Source organism: Somniosus microcephalus, chromosome 9 (assembly GCF_052327205.1).
Source record: "Somniosus microcephalus isolate GS21.2 chromosome 9, FLI_Smic_1.0, whole genome shotgun sequence".
Taxonomy (NCBI): domain Eukaryota; kingdom Metazoa; phylum Chordata; class Chondrichthyes; order Squaliformes; family Somniosidae; genus Somniosus; species Somniosus microcephalus.
The window spans coordinates 52,892,168-52,912,704 of record NC_140995.1 but is presented as its reverse complement, the minus strand read 5'-3'; the positions used below and the strand labels follow the sequence as shown (position 1 = coordinate 52,912,704).

At 45.3% G+C, this 20,537-nt stretch overlaps 1 protein-coding gene across 1 annotated transcript in view; it reads left to right on the top strand.

Annotated features, from left to right (window-relative positions):
* The window catches only part of col9a1b (collagen, type IX, alpha 1b), a 205,416-nt gene that overhangs the window by 123,776 nt on the left and 61,103 nt on the right, over window positions 1–20,537 (top strand). Inside the window, exon 23 of the mRNA XM_085998169.1 lies at window positions 5,531–5,584. Within this exon, the coding sequence (XP_085854295.1) occupies window positions 5,531–5,584 (54 nt within the window). The remainder of the gene's footprint in view (window positions 1–5,530; window positions 5,585–20,537) is intronic.

Genomic DNA, 20,537 nt, shown 5'->3' with positions numbered 1-20,537 from the left:
GGCTACAAACTTGGAGGCTGGCACGAGCTTCCACATCACTTCCGTCCATAAACTGATCACGTTGTCTTGCTTTATTTAGATTTCCAGTGTTGCTGTGTATTAATTATTATATATTGCACAGCACCACAAAAATGTTAGGAATGGTTCTAAAGACTGTAATTGGAAGCCTGACAGCTCATGTGGTCACATGCCTCACTGCTGGTTAGAAAGTCCTGGAATTGGTGAGCTCCCCATAGCTCATTTGTTAAAGGTAGTGTGTAACACCACTGATTTCTAGGTTGGATTCTGGTGAGTGTTGGTTTGAGTTGGGTGGCAGTACAACTGCTTCCGTTGGACCAAACTCACCCACACCCCTTGGTGGTTCTACTTCTCTCTTACGGGCACATAAGGCAACCCATTTCTTCCACTGCTTGTACATCTAGCAGATTGTGCTCTGGGTTCTTTCTGTAACAAAAACCCTTTTACGTGTGGTCAGGTCGCTAGCCTGATTCACAAACCCCTACTTGGAGGACCGGCTGGATGCAACTCCATTCCCATCAGACACCAGTCCCCTGCTGGATGTCAACCTAGTATTCAGAGACCGGAACACTCTCCCTTGGTTAGGGAGGGGAAAATCACCCTGGGTTCCTTCTCCTGATTACAATCCAATAACCCTTTGCATGTGTGTGGGCATCAAGTGAGAACAAAAATGAGCTGAACCGTGATGCCCCGCAAGGTCAAGTTGCTCTCACCTTGTAGGCTCATGCACAAAGAGGGGCCATTTGGGTGAGGGACTGGAAGGCATCTACCAGCCCTAACACCATTCCCCAGCAGGAGTCAACAATATCATGAGAGGAGCAATAGGGGAGAGAATTAGAAAAGAATATCCCCAAGTTTGACTGCCTCTGTTAACTTACTCATTTAGTTGGATAAGTTTTGTCATTTCTCAGCTTTGGCACTGGGTTTTCTTTTACAGCTTTTACATTTGTCAAGCTGAGAGATGTTAGCACCTCTCGGTTCAGGCACCCAGTGTCAGCATCATATACAGTAGATGCAGAGTTGAGCTCCCTCTGTCCCAACAACAAGCCTCAGTCCTAACTTCAGGAGAGCATTCCCCCACTGCATCAGTACAACACTTTTTCCATTTCCCACACACAAGCCATCCTGTCATCTCTCTGTAGAATTAGGGACAGTTTTTCCCTCATGCTCAGCAAGGACTGGATTGAGACTACATAGAATTATATAGAAAGTATACCGCAGAAACAGGCCATTCGGCCCAACTGCTCTATGCTGGAGTTTATAGTCCACGTGAGCCTCCTCCCACTCTAATTAATTTTCTTACCATGTCCCCATATCCCGCTCTTTCCTCCTCCCTCATGTGTGCATCAAACCTCCCCTTAAAGGTATCTGTGCTATCAGCTCCAAACTCATTTTACATAGGTCGCTTACAGCCGTCAGCCAGAGGAGATGTTGTATCTCATCAATCTGGGCTAGATTTGAGCCTGGTGCCAGAGGTGAAAAGCCAGTGTTTAAACAATTGCATGACCCAGTTCGCCATCCTGGTCCCGCCTTAAAGCAGCAGTGTAAATCCACGTTTTCTTTAGGTCCAAGCTAGTCAATTTTGTTCTTGGTTATTTCATTGACTTCAGTCATGGCCAGCTGCCAGGTTAAGTAATATGCCTTTTCTACTAAAACCAATAAGGAGACCCTGGGTTGCCCCAGTGTCATCAAACAAAAAAACAAACAAAGTGCCCCCCCCTCCCCGCTTTTTAATAATGAACTAAACCATAAAATAAAGGAAACTTATAAAATTAAATAATAATGTTATTACCTTTTTTTATTCATTCACGGGATGTGGGCATTGCTGGCAAGGCCAGCATTTATTGCCCATCCCTAGTTGCCCTTGAGAAGGTGGTGATGAGCCGCCTTCTTGAATCGCTGCAGTCCTTGTGGTGAAGGTACTCCCACAGTGACTTCCCTGCTCTTCTTCAAAATAGTGCCATGGGATCTTTTACATCCACCAGAGAAGGCAGACAGGGCCTCGGTTTAACATCTCATCTGAAAGACAGCACCGTTTGACAGTGCAGCACTCCCTCAGTATTGCACTGAAGTGTCAGCCTAGATTTTTGAGCTTAAGTCTCTGGCACAGGATCTGAACCCACAACCTTCTGAAGTCAGAGGCAAGGGTGCTACCAACTGAGCCATGACTGACACCATGTGGTTTGAGATGAAATTGTTACTTAACTTGTCACAGAAACATAGAAACATAGAAGATAGGAGCAGGAGTAGGCCATTCGGCCCTTCGAGCCTGCTCCGCCATTCAGTGAGATCATGGTTGATCATCCAAATTCAGTACCCTGTCCCTGCCTTCTCCCCATATCCCTTGATCCCTTTAGCCTTAAGAAATATATCCAACTCCTTCTTGAATATATTTAATGAACTGGCCTCCACCGCCCTCTGTGGCAGTGAATTCCACAGGTTCACCACTCTCTGGGTGAAGAAATTCCTCCTCATTTCAGTCCTAAATGGCTTACCCCTTATCCTTAGACTATAACCCCTGGTTCTGGACTCCCCGGCCATCAGAAACATCCTTCCTGCATCTAGTCTGTCCAGGCCTAACAGAATTTTATAGGTTTCGATGAGATCCCCTCTCAATCTTCTAAACTCCAGTGAGCATAAGCCCAATCGACACAATTTCTCCTCATACGTCATTCCTGCCATCCCAGGTATCAGCCTGGTGAATCTTCGCTGCACTCCTTCCATGGCCAGAACGTCCTTCCTCAGATAAGGCGACCAAAACTGCACACAATACTCAAGGTGCGGTCTCACTAAGGCCCTGTACAACTGCAGCAATACATCCTTGTTCCTGTACTCGAACCCTCTTGCTACGAAGGCCAACATACCATTTGCCTTCTTAACTGCCTGCTGCACCTACATGCTTACCTTCAGCGAACACCCAGGTCTCTTTGCACTTCCCCTTCTCCCAATCTATTGCCATTCAAATAATAATCTGCCTTCCTGTTTTTGCCACCAAAGTGGATAACCTCACATTTATCCACATTATAGTGCATCTGCCATGTTTCTGCCCAATCACCCAACCTGTCCAAATCGTACTGGAGTTTCACGACATCCTCCTCACAGCATACCCTCCCACCCAGCTTTGTGTCGTCTGCAAATTTGGAGATATTACATCCAATTCCCTCCTCCAGATCATTAATATATATTGTGAACAGCTGGGGTCCTAGGACCGATCCTTGTGGTACCCCACTAGTCACTGCCTGCCACTCGGAAAACGACCCGCTTATTCCAACTCTTTGCTTTCTGTCCGCCAACCAGTTCTCTATCCAAGTCAATACCTTGCCCCCAATCCCATGTGCCTTAATTTTGCACGCTAATCTCTTATGCGGGACCTTATCGAAAGCATTCTGAAAGTCCAAATACACCACATCCACTGGTTCTCCCTTATCTATTTTACCAGTTACATCTTCAAAAAATTCCAGTAGATTAGTCAAGCATGATTTACCTTTTGTAAATCTATGTTGACTTTGTCCGATCCTGTCACTGCTTTCCAAGTGCTCTGCTATTACATCTTGTATAACGGACTCTAGCATTTTCCCCACTACTGATGTCAGGCTTTTTCTCTACCACCTTTTTTGAATAGTGGGGTAACATTAGCTACCCTCCAATCCATGGGTACTGTTCCAGAGTCTATCAAGTTCTGGAAGATGACCAGCAATGCATCTACTATTTCCAGGGCCACTTCCTTAAGTACCCTAGGATGTAGATTATCAGGCCCTGGGGATTTATCGGCCTTCAGTCCCATCAATTTTCCTAACACCATTTCCCTACAAATACTGATTTCTTTCAGTTCCTCCCTTTCATCAGACCCTATGTTCCCCGGCATCTCATGGAGGTTATTTGTGTCCTCCTTTGTGAAGACAGAACCAAAATATGTATTTAGTTGGTCTGCCATTTCTTTTTTCCCCATTATAAATTCCCTGGTTCTGACTGCAAGGGACCTATGCTTGACTTCGCCAATCTTTTTCTCTTCACATATCTATAAAAGCTTTCACAGTCAGTTTTTATGTTCCCTGAAAGCTTACTCTCATATTCTATTTTACCTTTCTTAATTAATCCCTTTGTCCTCCTTTGTTGAATCCTAAACTGCTCCCAATCCTCAGGATTATTGCTTTTTCTGGCCAATTTATATGTTCTCTCCTTGGACCTTATGCTATCCCTAATTTCCCTTGTTAGCCACGGTTGAGTCACCTTTTTTGTTTTATTTTTATGCCAAACTGGGATCAACAAATTCTGTAGTTCATCCATGCGGTCTTTGAATATTTGCCATTGCCTATCCACCGTCAACCCTTTGAGTGACATTCCCCAATCAATCCTACCCAACTCGCTCCTCAGACCATCGTAGTTTCCTTTATTTAAATTGAGGACCCTAGTCTCTGAGTCAACTATTTCATTCTCCATCTTAATGAAGAATTCGATCATATTATGATCGCTTCGACCCAAGGGGCCTCATACAGCAAGATTGCTAATTAATCCTTTCTCGTTACATAATACCCAGTCTAAGATGGCCTGATCTCTTGTTGGTTCCTCGACATATTGGTCCAGGAAACCATCCCGTAAACACTCCAGGAATTCCTCCTCCACAGTATTGTTACTAATTTGGTTAGCCCAATCTATATGTAGATTAAAGTCACCCATGATGACTGCTGTGCCCTTATTGCACGCTTCTTTAATTTCCCTTTTAATGCCATCCCCAACCTCCGCCTTACTGTTTGGAGGTCTATATACCACTCCCACTAACGTTTTCTTCCCCTTAGTATTTCTCAATTCTACCCATACAGATTCCACATCATCAGAGCTAATGTCCTTCATTACAAATGTGTTAATCCCTTCTTTAACCAGTAATGCTACTCCACCTCCCTTTCCTTTTTGCCTATCTTTCCTGAATATCGAATACCCCTGGATGTTGAGTTCCCAGCTTTGGCCATCCTTGAGCCACGTTTCCGTAATCCCAACCAAATCATATTCGTCCTTTTTGCTGTACAGTTTGAAGTCTATAGCTCCAATCACCTTGTCTTTCTGGCTGTATGATGCTGACGGGCAACCTATACAGGAAGAGAAACAGGTCAAAAAACTAGAAGTAACAATGGGGAAATTAACAAAGTTTTAAAAATGATGACAGGGATAGGAGCTTCAACAATGACATGATCTAGTGTGTAATTCCGCTTTTCCAGTATATGCAACTCTACAAACAGAGCCTTGACTGCCTAGGGGCCGCATTTTGTCCAGAGAATGATGGTGCTGTCTGGGAACCCGTGAGTTCCTGATATGTGATGCTGGCAGGTGAGGTTCAGCATCGGGAGCACGAATTAGTAAAATTTACTGCATTGTATCAATTTATGTTTCTAAAAATGCCTTGTAAGCAAACTGTCCAACTGTCCCAACATAAACCAGTGTAAAACTGTGAAATAAAAAGTTAATTCATAGTGTCATCGAATTTAAAGTGCCTTTTTCTTTTCTGTGATTACAACAGGGTGAACAGGGACCTATTGGTGATTTGGGAGAACCTGGCCTTGCTGGCCCTCCAGTAAGTAGCTGACTCTTTAACTGCCTTTATCTTCCAACCAATCTGCCAGAATATTTTTTTTCCAGTAGCAACTAAATTTGATTTAACTGCTTTTCTTGTATGTGATTGTTCAGAGGTGGTACTAGTGGCCAAAACATTCTTTGTGGTTCAAAGTTTGAATCATATCTAAGACTAGATTACTGCAAAGGGAGCGATTAAATTCCACATTCTTCTCCGTGTACATAAGCTATAACAATAACAAGTGTGGATCAGTATAAGAGAACAAGGAGCTCTTTACTTTGGATCTGCTTAAGATGTTGGAAGCATTTCCTGACTGGGAGACCTCTGGGATCTGCACAGTAATCAAACTGCGGAAACTGGCAGCATCACTGACTGTCAATGCAGCCAAGAAAGGTTGTGTTGCACTTTAGGCAATCTCATGTTAATAATGTAAGCTTTCCTGACCTCTGCTCAAAAAAACCACAATCTTGGAAAATCCAGCATTTTATTTATAAAGTACTACCAGACTCCAGTAACACAGTACCTATCTCTACACTTTTCACTTTCTATAGGGTGAGAATTGTAATGAATCTGCCTACACCACTAGATTATCTTTGAAAATCTCTTGTATAGGTTGCGAAATGTAACAACAACTTGCATTTATATAGTGTCTTTGACGTAGTAAAACGCCCCAAGGCGCTTCACAGGAGCGATTCTCAAACAAAATTTGACACCGAGCCACATAAGGAGATATTAGGACAGGTGAGAGGTAGGTTCATAAGGAGCGTCTTAAAGCAGGAGAGAGAGATAGAGAGGCAGAGAGGTTTCGGGAGGGAATTCTAGAACTTAGGGCCTAGGCATTTGAAGATACGGCCGCCAATGGAGGAGCGAAGAAATTCGGGGATGCGCCAGAGGCCAGAATTGGAGGAGCGCAGAGACAGGAGGATTTTTCATAAACCAGTAACTTCTAAGTCTGTTTCTTCGATTGTGCAGCTAATATTGTCCTTTTCTATGATTTGATGGGTCATATTTGATATATTTAGGGTAGATTTTACATATTCAGACTTCTTGTAGAGAGCTTCACACAACTGGAGCACTTGTGGGGAGTTTGGGCTTGGAGATAGTGACCAGTAATGACGGAAAATTCTTGTAGGGTCTGTATGATCCCTGGGTCCGAATTCCTGATATGTGCTCACATTGTATGAAGCTCTGTATTGGGAACGTGAATTAGTAAACGCTACCACATTGTGCAATTTTGGATACTCTGATTTCAAAAAGAGAGATTATTAAATGTGGGGAATTGATTCCCAATTCAGACTAGTAAATCCTATCTTTTGTTGATTAACTCCTTTAATAATGATTCTGATGAATATCTGATCAGGAACGGACTGTATTAAATGTAGACATAGTGGGCTGGATTCTCCTGTTCAGAGCGGAGTAGCGGTGGAGTGAGATCTCATTCCGTCCTCCGACTCTGCATGACTCTGATCCATTCCTCTTGGGTCAAGGGACATTGAATATGCACGATAGGCTTCCAGCGGGATTCGCGTTGCCAAGAATGAGCTCGCCAGTCATTGGCCGCAAAATCTTCACAGTACTGCAGCACCAGAAGAGAAAGCCAGGCATTTGAAGAGGCCATGTGGAGGGTGAAGGGGCCTTTTCTTTTAGACCCTCTCCTTCCATTCCCTGACCTTGGTGCCACTACTGCTGTTACCCCAGGCCTACCGTCACCTTCCATCTGGTGCAGGAAAGCCGCGGTCAGACAGGAGGGAATGGGCCGGGGACCCAAGAGCCACCCACCCTCTTGTTGACATTACATGTGGTGGGTGGGGAGGAGGTTGGTGGCCACAGTGGTCCCAGTGGGACTGAAACTGAGATCGGGGCAGTGAGACGGCAGTAGGTCTTACTGCCCAATTATTTTTTTTGCCTCATTCTCCGCCGCTATCCCGCCCTATTTCAGGTGGGATCACAGAGGAGAATTGAGCCCAGCTAATCAGATAGTTGCTGGAATATTGTGGCTCCAGCCTACTGCCCAGGCCATCGGTGCAATGGAATTTGTCAGAGTTGAATGATGTAGAGTGATGTCCTGGAATTTCACTTGATTATTTATAGAGGCAGAAGAATAGCGGGACCAGTTGGGAGGAATTTTGTACCGTTTTGCCATAGTCACTCACCTCACATGTTTCTCATGGTGATGAGAGAATAGCAACACAATAGGCCAAGTTATTGACTTGCAAGAGAGGATTGTGAGAGCTTGGCAAAAATAGGTAACTTGGCTAAAGCAGGGTTGATGAAATAACATCCATATCTGTGGCAACATCATGGAAGGCCCTGGAAGATGCTAGATAACCCCATTTATCCAAAACATCCCCAAATCCGTCCTCAGACAAAACCTGATGCTAGAGATAGCCCACATAGCACTAGCCCAAGCCTATGGCATTTGATCAACTTCCAGATCACTGAGACCATAATACTCAAGGCCAGGAGAGGAGCAACTGCACCTTCTAAGAAAATTCAGGACAAGGAAATGCTATATGGCCCTCCAGCTTATCTCTCCTATTATAGCATCCAGACATATTTTGAACATGCCTAATATTTTGCCTCCACTATCCCGGCTGGCAATTTATTCCAGGAACTTATCATTCCTTTGAGTAAAGTAGTTCTTCCTAAAATAAATTTTAAATTGACTTTTTACTAATTTAAGTTTATGTTCACTGGTTGTACTCTCCTGGTTTATTTCAACGTAATATTTTGAGTCAGCCGTGTCTCTTTAATATTTCATGTACCTTTGTGAGATTCCTCTTAAAGTGGCCTTCTTTCTAGCCTATGGACCAGGGGTGTCAAACTCAATTTACATGGTGGGCCTGATCTGACATCCTGGCACTTGGCGTGGGCCACTTTTAGCAGAAGTTATTTGGTGGGTAGGAATTGGCATGTGTTTCACCTGGGTTTTGGGCGTAAAACAGACGCAATGTATACCAATTCCTGGGCATGAAGTCCTGCACCTAATCTGCATAAGTGTCAGGACCACCGCCATATTGGTCCTCACTGTCTTGAGGTGGACCTGGCGGCTGCCTGAAATCAACGTTGAATCAATTTACATATGTAAAGAAGGGTCCTGTGTATATTTCTGAAAAATGAGTGAAAAAGTAGGTGGAGCAAGTGGCATCCCTTTGTCCCTCATTTGCCCACCAGTGAAAACAATCTCATACTATTTACCCAAAGTAAGGTCTCCAGGTTTCATTCACCCCTTTACTGGCTGTTCCACTCCCAGTGCCGCTCCCACTCACCACGTAATGGCTGCTGCTGCTACCGGCTCTGTAGAAAATCCTGGGCCACATGCCCACCAGATTCCTCTCTCCACTCCCGCCCAAGCCCCAATCCCTCCGACCCCCAGTCCCAATCTCCTGCCCCCCAGTCTCAATCTCTCTCCCCAGTCCCAATTCCAATCTCTCTCCCCAGTCCAAATTCCAATCTCTCCCCCAGGTCCCAATCCTAATCTACCACCCCCAGTCCCAGTCCCAATCTCCTGACCACCTAGTCCCAATCCCAATCTCTCCCCCAATTCCAATCCCAATCCACCCAGTCCCAATCCCAATCACCCCACCTGTCCCAATCTCCCCCCAGTCCCAATCCCAATCTCGTCCCAATCTCAATATCCCCCCGTCCCAATCCCAATCTCCCCCAGTCCCAATCCCAATTTCCCCCAACCCAATCCCAATCCCAACCTCCCCCTCAACTCCAATCCCAATCTCCCCTCCATCCCAATCCGAATCTCCCCTCGAGTCCCAGTCCCAATCCCAATCTCCCCCCAGTCCCAATCCCAAGCTCCCCACAGTCCCAATCCCAAGCTCCCCCCCAATTCCAATCCCAATCTCCCCGTCCCAATCCCAACCCCCCAAGTCCCAATCCCAATCTCCCCCTGTCCCAATCCCAATCCATCCAGTCCCAATCCCAACCCCCCAATCCAATCCCAATCTCCCCCCAGTCCCAATCCCAGTCTCCCAACCCCCAGTCCCAATCTCTCTGTCCTTGGGCTATTGCATTGTTCCAATGAAGCTCAACGTAAGCTCGAGGAACAGCACCTCATCTTTCGATTGGGCACTTTGCAGCCTGCCGGACTCAACATTGAGTTCAACAATTTCAGATAATTATCCCTGCCCCCATTTTTCATGCAGGATGATTTTTGCCATTCCCATTTGCAACATTTTATCTTTCCTGCCTCTCACAAAAGTACAGGATGTTCTTTCTACTCCTTCCTCCCCTCCCCCCCCCCTCCCGTCTCTGCACCTGCTTAATATCTGTTATATCTCCAGCTTTTTCCAGTTCTGATGAAGGGTCCCAGACCTAAAACGTTAACTCTGTTTCTCTCTCCACGGATGCTGCCTGGCCTGCTGAGTATTTCCAGCATTTTCTGTTGTTATTTCAGATTTCCAGCATCCGCAGTATTGTGCAATTATATGAGAATGTTAGGTACTGCTCGAAGATGCATGAGTCTCTTCTGTGTAAGCGGAAAGAGTTGGGAACAGTGGGAGCATTTAATAACCTGAAACTTGATGGCATGGCCAGAAACTAGCTTTTGATCATTGTAACTTGTTTGATTCTCATTTCTCACTCTAAACGGTGAATTTAGAAATTCAGGGCTGAAAGACTGGGTTTGCTTTGGGCCACATTTTGTTTAAAGGTGAAATTTCTGCTGCTATTAAAACCCAAGGGGCTCCAAATGCAAATTTCTGGCACTTGAACTAGTGTAGAGCTGCCAGCAACCCATCCTAAAACATGACATCCTTGTTAAAATATTAGACAGAGGACGTTTAAACATTAATCTGCCAATATAGCATAATACAACTTAACCCCAATAATGTTTCGTGATAAAGGGGAAGCTAGATAAGTGCATGAGGGAGAAAGGAATAGAATGCTGATCGGGTGCAATGAAGAAGGGTGGGAGGAGGCTCATGTGGAGTATAAACACCAGCATGGACCAGTTGGGCCGAATGGCCTGTTTCTGTGCTGTAGGTTCTATGTGATGCTGTGTTACACATTTTAGTTTATGTGATTCAGGACTTACTGAAGCAGCTGATAAAAATACCTAGCTATGGATGGAGTGTCTTTGTGTGATATAGTTACTGCCATTGGGTATCGATAAACTTACAAGTACATTTTTGACTCAGTAATCAGATCACACTATAAGCGAGCGAACTTCCTTGTATGTGTGTTCAGGAGAACTTTCTTACTCAGTGCATTTCTGGCCCAATGAAGAAGGAGGCATTGCTGGATCTGGTTCTGGGGAATGAGGTGGGTCAAGTAGGCCAAGTGTCAGTAGGGGCACATTAAGGAACAGTGATCACAGTATCATAAGGCTTAGATTAGCTATGGAAAAGGACAGGGAGCAATCTAGAGTAAAAATATTTAATTGGAGGAGTGCCAATTTCAGTGGGTTGAGAATGGATCTGGCCCGGGTAAATTGGAATCAAAGATTGACAGGCAAAGCTGTAATCGAACAATGGGCTGCCTTTAAAGAGGAGATGGTTCAGGTACAGTCGGGGTACATTCCCACGAGGGGGAAAGGTAATGCAACCAAAGCCAGAGCTCCCTGGATGATGAAAGAGATAGAGAGTAAGATGAAGCAGAAAAAGGGGGCGTATGACAGATGTCAGGTTGAGAATACAAGTTAGAACGAGGCTGAATATAGAAAGTTCAGAGGGGAAGTGAAAAAGGAAATAAGAGGGGCAAAGAGAGAGTATGAGTATAGATTGGCAGCTAACATAAAAGGGAATCCAAAAGTCTTCTATAGGCATATAAATAGTAAGTGGGTAGTAAGAGGAGGGGTGGGGCCGATTAGGGACCAAAAAGGAGACCTATGCATGGAGGCAGAGGGCATAGCTGAGGTACTAAATGAGTACTTTGCATCTGTCTTTACCAAGGAAGAAGATGCTGCCAAAGTCATAGTGAAAGAGGAGGTAGTTGAGATACTGGATGGGATGAAAATTGATAAAGAGTAGGTACTAGAAAGGCTGGCTGTACTTAAAGTAGATAAGTCACCAGGACTGGATAGGATGCATCCGAGGATGCTGAGGGAAGTAAAGGTGGAAATTGCGGAGGTACTGGCTATAATCTTCCAATCCTCCTTAAGATACGGGGCTTGTGCCAGAGGACTGGAGAATTGCAAATGTTACACCCTTCTACAAAAAAGTGTGTAAGGATAAACCCAGCAACTACAGGCCAGTCAGTTTAACCTTGGTAGTGGGGACGCTTTTAGAAATGATAATCTGGGACAAAATTAACAGTCACTTGGACAAGTGTGAATTAATCAAGGAAAGCCAGCACGGATTTGTTAAAGGCAAATCGTGTTTAACTAACTTGATTGAGTTTTTTAATGAGGTAACAGTAAGGGTTGACGAGGGCAATGCGGTTGATGTGGTGTACAAGGACTTCCAAAAGGTGTTTGATAAAGTGCCACATAATAGGCTTGCCAGCAAAGTTGAAGCCCATGGAATAAAAGGGATAGTGGCAGCATGGATACAAAATTGAGAGTAGTGGTGAACGGTTGTTTTTCGGACTGGAGGAAGGTATACAGTGGTGTTCCCCAGTGGTCGGCACTCGGAGCACTGCTTTTCTTAATATATATTAATGCCTTTGACTTGGGTGTACAGCGCACAATTTCAAATTTGCAGATGGCACACAACTTGGAAGTATAGTGAACAGTGAGAAGGATAGTGATAGACTTCAAGAAGACATAGACAGGCTGGTGGAATGGGCGGACACGTGGCAGATGAAATTTACCGCAGGAAGTGTGAAGTGATACATTTTGGTAGGAAGAACGAGGAGAGGCAATATAAACTAAAGGGTACAATCCTAAAGGGGGTGCATGAACAGAGACCTGGGGGTATATGTACACAAATCACTATAGGTGGCAGGGCAGGTTGAGAACATGGTTAAAAAAGCATATGGGATCCTGGGCTTCATAAATAGAGGCATAGAGTACAAAAGCAAGGAAGTTATGATGAACCTCTATAAAACACTGGTTCGGCCTCAACTGCAGTATTGTGTCCAATTCTGGGCACCGCACATTAGGAAGGATGTGAAGGCCTTAGAGAGGGTGCAGAAAAGATTTACAAGAATGGTTCCAGGGATGAGGGACTTCAGTTACGTGGATAGACTGGAGAAGCTGGGGTTGTTCCCCTTAGCGCAGAGAAGGTTGAGAGATTTGATAGAGGTGTTCAAAATCATGAGGGACCAAGACAGAGTAGATAGATAGAAATTGTTCCCATTGGCAGAAGGATTGAGAACCAGAGGACACAGATTTAAGGTGATTGGCAGAAGAACCAAAGGTGACATGAGGAAAAACGTTTTTACGCAGTGAGTGGTTAGGATCTGGAATGCACTGCCTGGGAGGGTGGTGGAGGCAGATTCAATCATGGCTTTCAAAAGGGAATTGGATAAGTACCTGAAGGAAAAAAACTTGAAGGGCTATGGGGAAAGGGCAGGGGAGTGGGACTAGCTGAAGTGCTCTTGCAGAGTTGGCACGGGCTTGACTGGCCGAATGGCCTCCTTCTGTGCTGTAACCATTCTATGATTCTAAGTCCAGTGTGAAATTGAGAACATCTGGTGGGACAATCCCAATCCTAATGTTGCTTATTATAAACCATGAAGAAACTAGAGATAGGTGGCACCAATCATTAAATATAAACTCATTTTCCAATTTTATTCAAAAGTGGTTTTACTTTACATTCATTGCTAAGATTTTGTATGCAAGAATTTTATCTTATTGCTTTAATAATGTACCCTGGCAGAAAGCTGAGAGTTCCCACTGCTGACTGATGTTGTTAACGACTACTCCCGCACCAGCCTCAAACATCACCAGCAGCATGATGCCAAGGTAAATTACAAAAGCAATAAGATAAAATTCTTGCATACAAAATCTTAGCAATGAATGTAAAGTAAAACCATTTTTGCATAAAATTGGAAAATGGGTTTATATTTAATGATTGGTACCACCTATCTCTAGTTTCTTCATGGTTTAAAATAAAGAACATTAGAATTGGGATTGTCCCACTAGATGTTCTCCATTTCACACTGGACTTAGAATCATAGAATGGTTACAGCACAGAAGGAGGCCATTCGGCCTGTCAAGCCCATGCCAACTCTGCAAGAGCACTTCAGTGTCTTCTTAGCTGGATTAGTTGGCAATGCACGAGTGATGTGCTTGCTTCCCCCATGATCCCAGCCATTGGACCTGAGACAGCGCGGGTCAAAAACATTCCCTTGCCGCCAAATATGATTGCATGGCTGCGGGGATGGGGGCAGGGGGGATGAGCGGGGTGGTGGGGAGCAGAGGGATGGAGGAAGGAAGTGCTTAGTCAGGATGCTCTGGCCATAATGAGTGTGGGGCAGGCTTGATGGACCAGCTGGTCTTTTCCTGCCCGTCAGTTTTGTATGTTCGTATGGTGAGATGAACACTGAAGGCAGTTTGATCACTTCCTTGTGTGCTGTCGAGGAGCATGTTTAGATAGACAGATTCTGTCTGTGATCTTAAAGAGAATTGCATTGCAGAGGCTGCGGGCAGGATTGCTGGAGGTGAGCACACACTATCTCTAATGCTTACCTCTGTAACTGGGAGGCCCGTGTTTTGTGTTGGGGAAATATTTCTGGGTAATTCCCTCTGCTGCATATAGTGACACCACTATACCTAGCCAGAATGGAGATGATTGGGTAATTCTCCCTTCAATCACACCTAGAGACCGCACTGCTGTAAGTGACTGAGATCGATTTTACACACATAATTTGCGTTATGTAACCATCCTCCGCTCACCGCATTTTGCTGGAGAAATAATCCTGCTTTCATTGGGAGATGTTGCTGTAGTTTGGGTCATGAGTTCTGCTTCCTCTAGTTTGTAGAGACGCTTTTTAAATAGACTCTGTAGTCCGCTGTTTAAATGAACTCTGTTGAGGAAATAGACTTTGGCCTAGAAATTCGTCTTGGATGGTAGCGCAAAACGGGCGATATCAGATCAGCCACCTGTTAAGTCTGTGTGTTCCAGTTATATTTAAGGTCAATTACTGACACAGACTACAAGAATAACTTTTCAATAGGTCTTTACTATTCGGAGGTTAGGGCTGTACTACCCAGCAAATTACTACACAGCACTTATATACCGGTGTGGTCACCACCGGTATTACCGTATACAGCAGCCAGAGAAAGTAGTACATCTCTTAAGGTGGAACAGGTTTAAGTTCTCTTAAGGTGGAACAAGTTACATACACCACAATCCTCCCTTTTTAGCTTAACAGTTATATCCCCATTTAACATAACATAATAACATATATACATATACAACTTCATGTAGAAACAGTTCAAAGGTTCAGTCTCTCAGGAGGCCTCCTGATTCGAGTTGGATAACGCCTTTCAGGGGTCTCTGATTCTTGTTGCTGAGGTGACTCCTCTAGTTGATCTCTTATGTCTTGGACATCATCATCAGGTACATTCACTGCCGAGGTAGATGCTTCAGGTTCACTAACTTCTTCCACGGTTGTCTCTGTCGTAACCATGGGTTCGACCCTTGTTCTCGATTCTACCAGTTGGTCAGCATGACACCGTATTACATTTTTACCAACATCTACCGTGTACATCAGGGGTCCTTGTCTGGCCCGAATTGTTCCGGATTGCCATTTCTCGTTTCCATAGTCCCTGGCCAACACTGGTTGTCCTACCTCGAAACTCCGAGTGGTCTTGTTATTTATATGCTGGAACTGTTTGTTTTCAACTTCCCTCCGCACATTTGGTTTTAACAAGTCCAACCTGGACTGCAACCTCCTGTTATAAAACATCATGGCAGGACTTTGGTTTGTCACTGCATGAGCGGCGTTTCGATATGCCAGTAGAAACTTGTCCACCTTATGTTGTAGTGGAATCTGATCTTCGATCATGGCCTTTATTGCCTTTTTGAATGTTTGTACAAATCTCTCGGCCAACCCATTTGTAGCGGATGATACGGGGCAGAGGTATAATGTTTCACCCCATTCTTCTTTAAGAATTTTTGGAATTCTTCTGACACGAACTGTGGTCCGTTGTCGGAACATATTTGTTCTGGCAATCCATTCCTTGCGAATATCGTTCTTAACACCGCAATTGTCTTTTCTGAAGTAGTGGTAGTCATCTTGATCACTTCTGGCCATTTAGAATGTGCATCCACCGCAATTAGAAACATGGAGTCCATGAATGGACCAGCAAAGTCAATATGTACGCATTGCCATGGGGCTGAAGGCCATTCCCATGGATGCAGCGGTGCAATCGGAGGTGCATTTTGCACTTTTTGGCACCCTGAGCAGCTTTTCGTCAGCTCCTCTATCTGTTGGTCGATACCCGGCCACCACACATAAGCCCTAGCAAGGCTTTTCATCTTGACTCCCCCCAGATGACCTTCATGCAGTTCCTTTAGAACTCTTTCCCTTAACTTAGGAGGAATAATCACTCTCGTTCCATACATCAATGTTCCTTGACAGACGGACAGCTGGTCTCGTCTTGCCGAGAATGCCGGTAACAGAGAATCACCATGTGCTGGCCATCCCTTCACTGTCACCTCGTAGACTCGGGACAGTGTCGGGTCGTTCCTGGTTTCTCTTTCAATACTTGCATTGGTGACTGGTAAACACTCGATGATGGTTGAGTGAAATAACTCAACAGGGTCAACCTTCGTTGTCTCCTCTTCTTCAGGTAGTGGCAGGCGCGACAGCCCATCAGCATTACCATGCTGCTTTGTACCTTTGAATTCTATCTGATATTGATGTGCCCCTAGGAAAAGGGACCATCTCTGGAGTCTCTGTGCTGTCATCACCGACACACCCTTCTTAGGGTTAAAAATGGATACCAACGGCTGATGGTCTGTCAGAAGCGTAAACTTTTGGCCCTGCAGGTAATGATTAAACTTCTTTACTCCCCACACAAGGCTGAGAGCCTCCCTATCTATCTGAGCATAGTTGCGCTCAGCGGAGGTCAATGATCTGGATGCGAATGCGACTGGCCTCTCCGTGCCATTTGGCAACTTGTGTGAGAGTACTGCCCCAATACCATATGGAGAAGCATCACAAGCCAAACGAATAGGCAGTGTTGGGTTGAAGTGAGCCAACACTTCCTCTGAGGTTATCAATTCCTTGCTTTTGCGAAAGGCCTTCTTACAGTCCTCGCTCCACTCCCATGGTACTCCCTTCTGCAAAAGAGCGTTCAGCGGGTGCAGTACCGTGGATAAATTTGGCAGAAACTTATGGTAATAGTTAATCAATCCTAGGAACGACCTCAACTGAGATACATTAACCGGAGCGGGAGCCTTCACAACCGCTTCGATCTTGTCAGGAGACTTATGAAGTCCCTCCTGGTCAATGACATGGCCACAGTACGAGATCCGCTTCTGAAAGAACTCACATTTCTGCCGATTAACTCGAAGTCCATATTCTTTCAATCTGATGAGCACCAGTTCCAAATTTGTGAGGTGTTCCTCGTCACCATCTCCTGTAATCAGAATATCGTCCAGGTAACATTGTGTGCCTGGAATTCCCTGTAATACCTGCTCCATGGCCCTCTGCCAAATTGCTGGAGCCGATGCCACTCCAAAAAACAGTCTATTATACCGGTACAAGCCTCTATGCGTGTTGATCGTGAGGTACTGGCGTGACTCTTCCTCAACTTCCATCTGTAAGTACGCCTGCGCCAGGTCTATCTTGGTGAAGTGTTTCCCGCCCGACAATGAAGCGAAGATATCCTCAATCCGCGGAAGCGGATACTGCACCGTGTGAAGCACCGGATTAACAGTGATCTTGAAATCTCCACAGATGCGAACCTTCCCTGGTTCTCCCGGCTTGTTGCTCGAAGGACATTTCATCACGGGAACAATGGGCGTAGCCCACTCACTCCAGTCTACCTTAGACAGTACTCCTGAACGTTCTAGCGCTTCCAGCTCCGCTTCCACAGCAGGTCGTATCGCATAGGGTACCGGTCTGGCTTTGAAAAATTTTGGTTGTGCATGTTCTTCAATCTTGATGTTTGCCGTAATTCCTCTCAGTGTTCCCAGTCCCTGCTGGAACACCTCTTTAGCATCGTCCAATATTCTGGACAATCGTTTAGGTTTGACATCTGTTTCCCTGGCATCTACCGTTAGTGCTTTTAAGGAATGCCAGTCCATATTCATTTTTCTAATCCACTCCCGTCCCAGTAGTGGTGGACCTCCTTCAGGTAGCACATATAAGTCCATTCCTCGGCTTTCTTTGCCCTTGTGGACCACCTTTACCTCTATCTTTCCGATGGGGTATACTCTTTGCCCCGTGTATGTTTTCAATACAATCTCCGTATCCCGTAGGGGAATATGTTGGAATAACCTTTTGTAATCTTTCTTATTCATGACCGTCAATGCCGATCCAGTGTCCAATTCCATCTTCACTTGGACTCCTGCACTCCTGCTATCTGAAGTGTGACCCAAATTGTCTGGAGGTCTGCTTCCTTACCAACGTTGTGTACTCTTAAGCTACCCAGTTCATTACTGCTGGCATCTGAATCTGATTTCTGTTTGTTCGAACTGTTCTCTGTCACCTTGTGTACCTTTCTGTACTTTCCCTGTGGTGACTTTTTGTTGCTGGTCTTCTCTCCTGACCGGCATACTTTAGCTATGTGACCAAGCCTGCCACATTTTCTGCATTCCTTATTTTTGAACCAGCACTGGTTCTGATCGTGCGTTGTCTTTCCACAACAATAACATTTTACTGTACCCAAGACCATTTGATTTGTGCTGAGTTCCGGTGACCGTAGCTGCATTACCGCCGTGCCTCTCGCTGCGGCTTCGTGCGATGCTGCCATAGCGACAGCTTTATCAAGCGTCAGCTCATTCTCCTCAAGCAGTCGCTTTTGTGTCTCTTTTAACAATCCACACACAAATTTATCTCTTAGAGCATCTGTTAGTCCTGTTCCAAACTGACAGTACTTTGCTAGCTTACGCAATTCAATTAAAAATTCAGCATTGCTTTCATCTTTCAGCTGCTTTCTGCTGTAAAATTTAAATCGTTCCGCTAGCATCAGCGGCGTGGGACTTAAATGATTTTTCAGGACGGTAACAATATCCGCGAAAGTCTTATCCGCCGGTTTCTCTGGTGATAGAAGGTGTTTCAATTGCCCGTATGTCTTCGCACCCATTAAGTTTAATAAGGTTAGTGCTTTCTCCCCATCTGGTATCTTATTTGCTCTACAATAAACTTCTATGCGTTCTACATACGTGGTCCAATCTTCGATGTCGCTATCAAAAGTATTAATGTTCCCATGTTTAGGCATCTTTGCAAATTTTTTTTTCTCCAAAATGGCGGCTTCCCGCGCTTGGCGGTCTTTCCCGCGCTCGTCTTCTTCACCCGCTGGCTGCAGTGGCGATTGCTGTGCTGCTGCCGGTCTTGCCTCCCCAGTGGTTAACAACTCCCCCGACGCTGCTTCTACTCCACCGCGGTTCCCGTGGGCATTCGCGCTTCCCTGCCGTCGCGCCTCGCAGCCCTTCTTGCAGCCTGGTTATGTGCACCCGCTGCATTCGAATTCACCGCGGCTCTCGCGCCTTCAGCTGCCCCAGTCGCTGCGCCTTTCGGCCCGAATGCGGCCCGGCCCTTTTCACCGGCCGCGGTCGATTTCACCGCCCTCTTTCCTCCGTCTTCCCTCCCCTTCGCTACAGCCAACGCGGCCGACTTTCGCTGATTGGCTTACCCACCACCGTGGTAGAAGGAAGATAGCTGTCTGCCGCTGATGGGGGCTTCGAGTTCAGAATTTCTCTTCTTCACTCCGGGTCCTCGATGCCTCCCGTGCGACGTGCTGTTCAGCAGGATGATGAGGGTGGATGCCTCTTCTCGACGCCCGTTCTGAGGACGAAGCTGCCGTGGATGTAAACTGCCGCAGGGTAAGATCGGACTTGTCGCCACTGTTAAGTCTGTGTGTTCCAGTTATATTTAAGGTCAATTACTGACACAGACTACAAGAATAACTTTTCAATAGGTCTTTACTATTCGGAGGTTAGGGCTGTACTACCCAGCAAATTACTACACAGCACTTATATACCGGTGTGGTCACCACCGGTATTACCGTATACAGCAGCCAGAGAAAGTAGTACATCTCTTAAGGTGGAACAGGTTTAAGTTCTCTTAAGGTGGAACAAGTTACATACACCACACCACCCATTATACGCAATGCCTGATATTCAGTTCCATTGACTACAGTGGAACTAAATATCAGGCTCTGCATCTAATGGGCGGCTGATCCGATACCGCCCATTTTGCACGATATGAATTTCTAGGCCTTTGTTTGCTCAAAATAGATTGTTTGCTGTGAGTCCTGCCGTAAGTTCTGCCCGCCTCTAGCTCATTGGCTGACATAGTGCAGCTCATTGGCTGGCACACTGGTGCCAGTAGACTCTCTGAACTCCCTCAGCTCTGTTATAGGCCCGGTTACTGGACTCATGGGGAGCTGCGAGCCAAAAATCTAATCTTGGCGGCAGGACCAATGGAGCTAAGAACTGCTGAGATGAGCGTGAACTGGGTTTCCACCACACATCTGGCAAAGTTACGGTGGCAGTGTGGGATTAGCTCCAAGAAAGTTTCCAACCCATGTCTCCTTGTCGGTAACTCAGAACAGTAGTAGTATAAAAACTCCTAACAAAGCATAGATTTTAAAGTCTGATGAGTTCACAAGGTCATCAAAAGAAAGAAACAGAGTGAACAGCAAGATAAGAATATGAATTAATTCCACGGGTCAGATTCTATTATGGGTATTATGGAAAGAGAAAATGATAATCCTTCAGAACGTTCTACATTAAGATCACTCCATATAATAAAATCTCTCTGGGCAGAATTGAACAGTTATTTTTCATACTGGAGGGAAGTATACAGTGGTGTTCCCCAGGGGTCACTATTAGGACCACTGCTCTTTTTGATATATATTAATGATCTGTACTTGGGTATA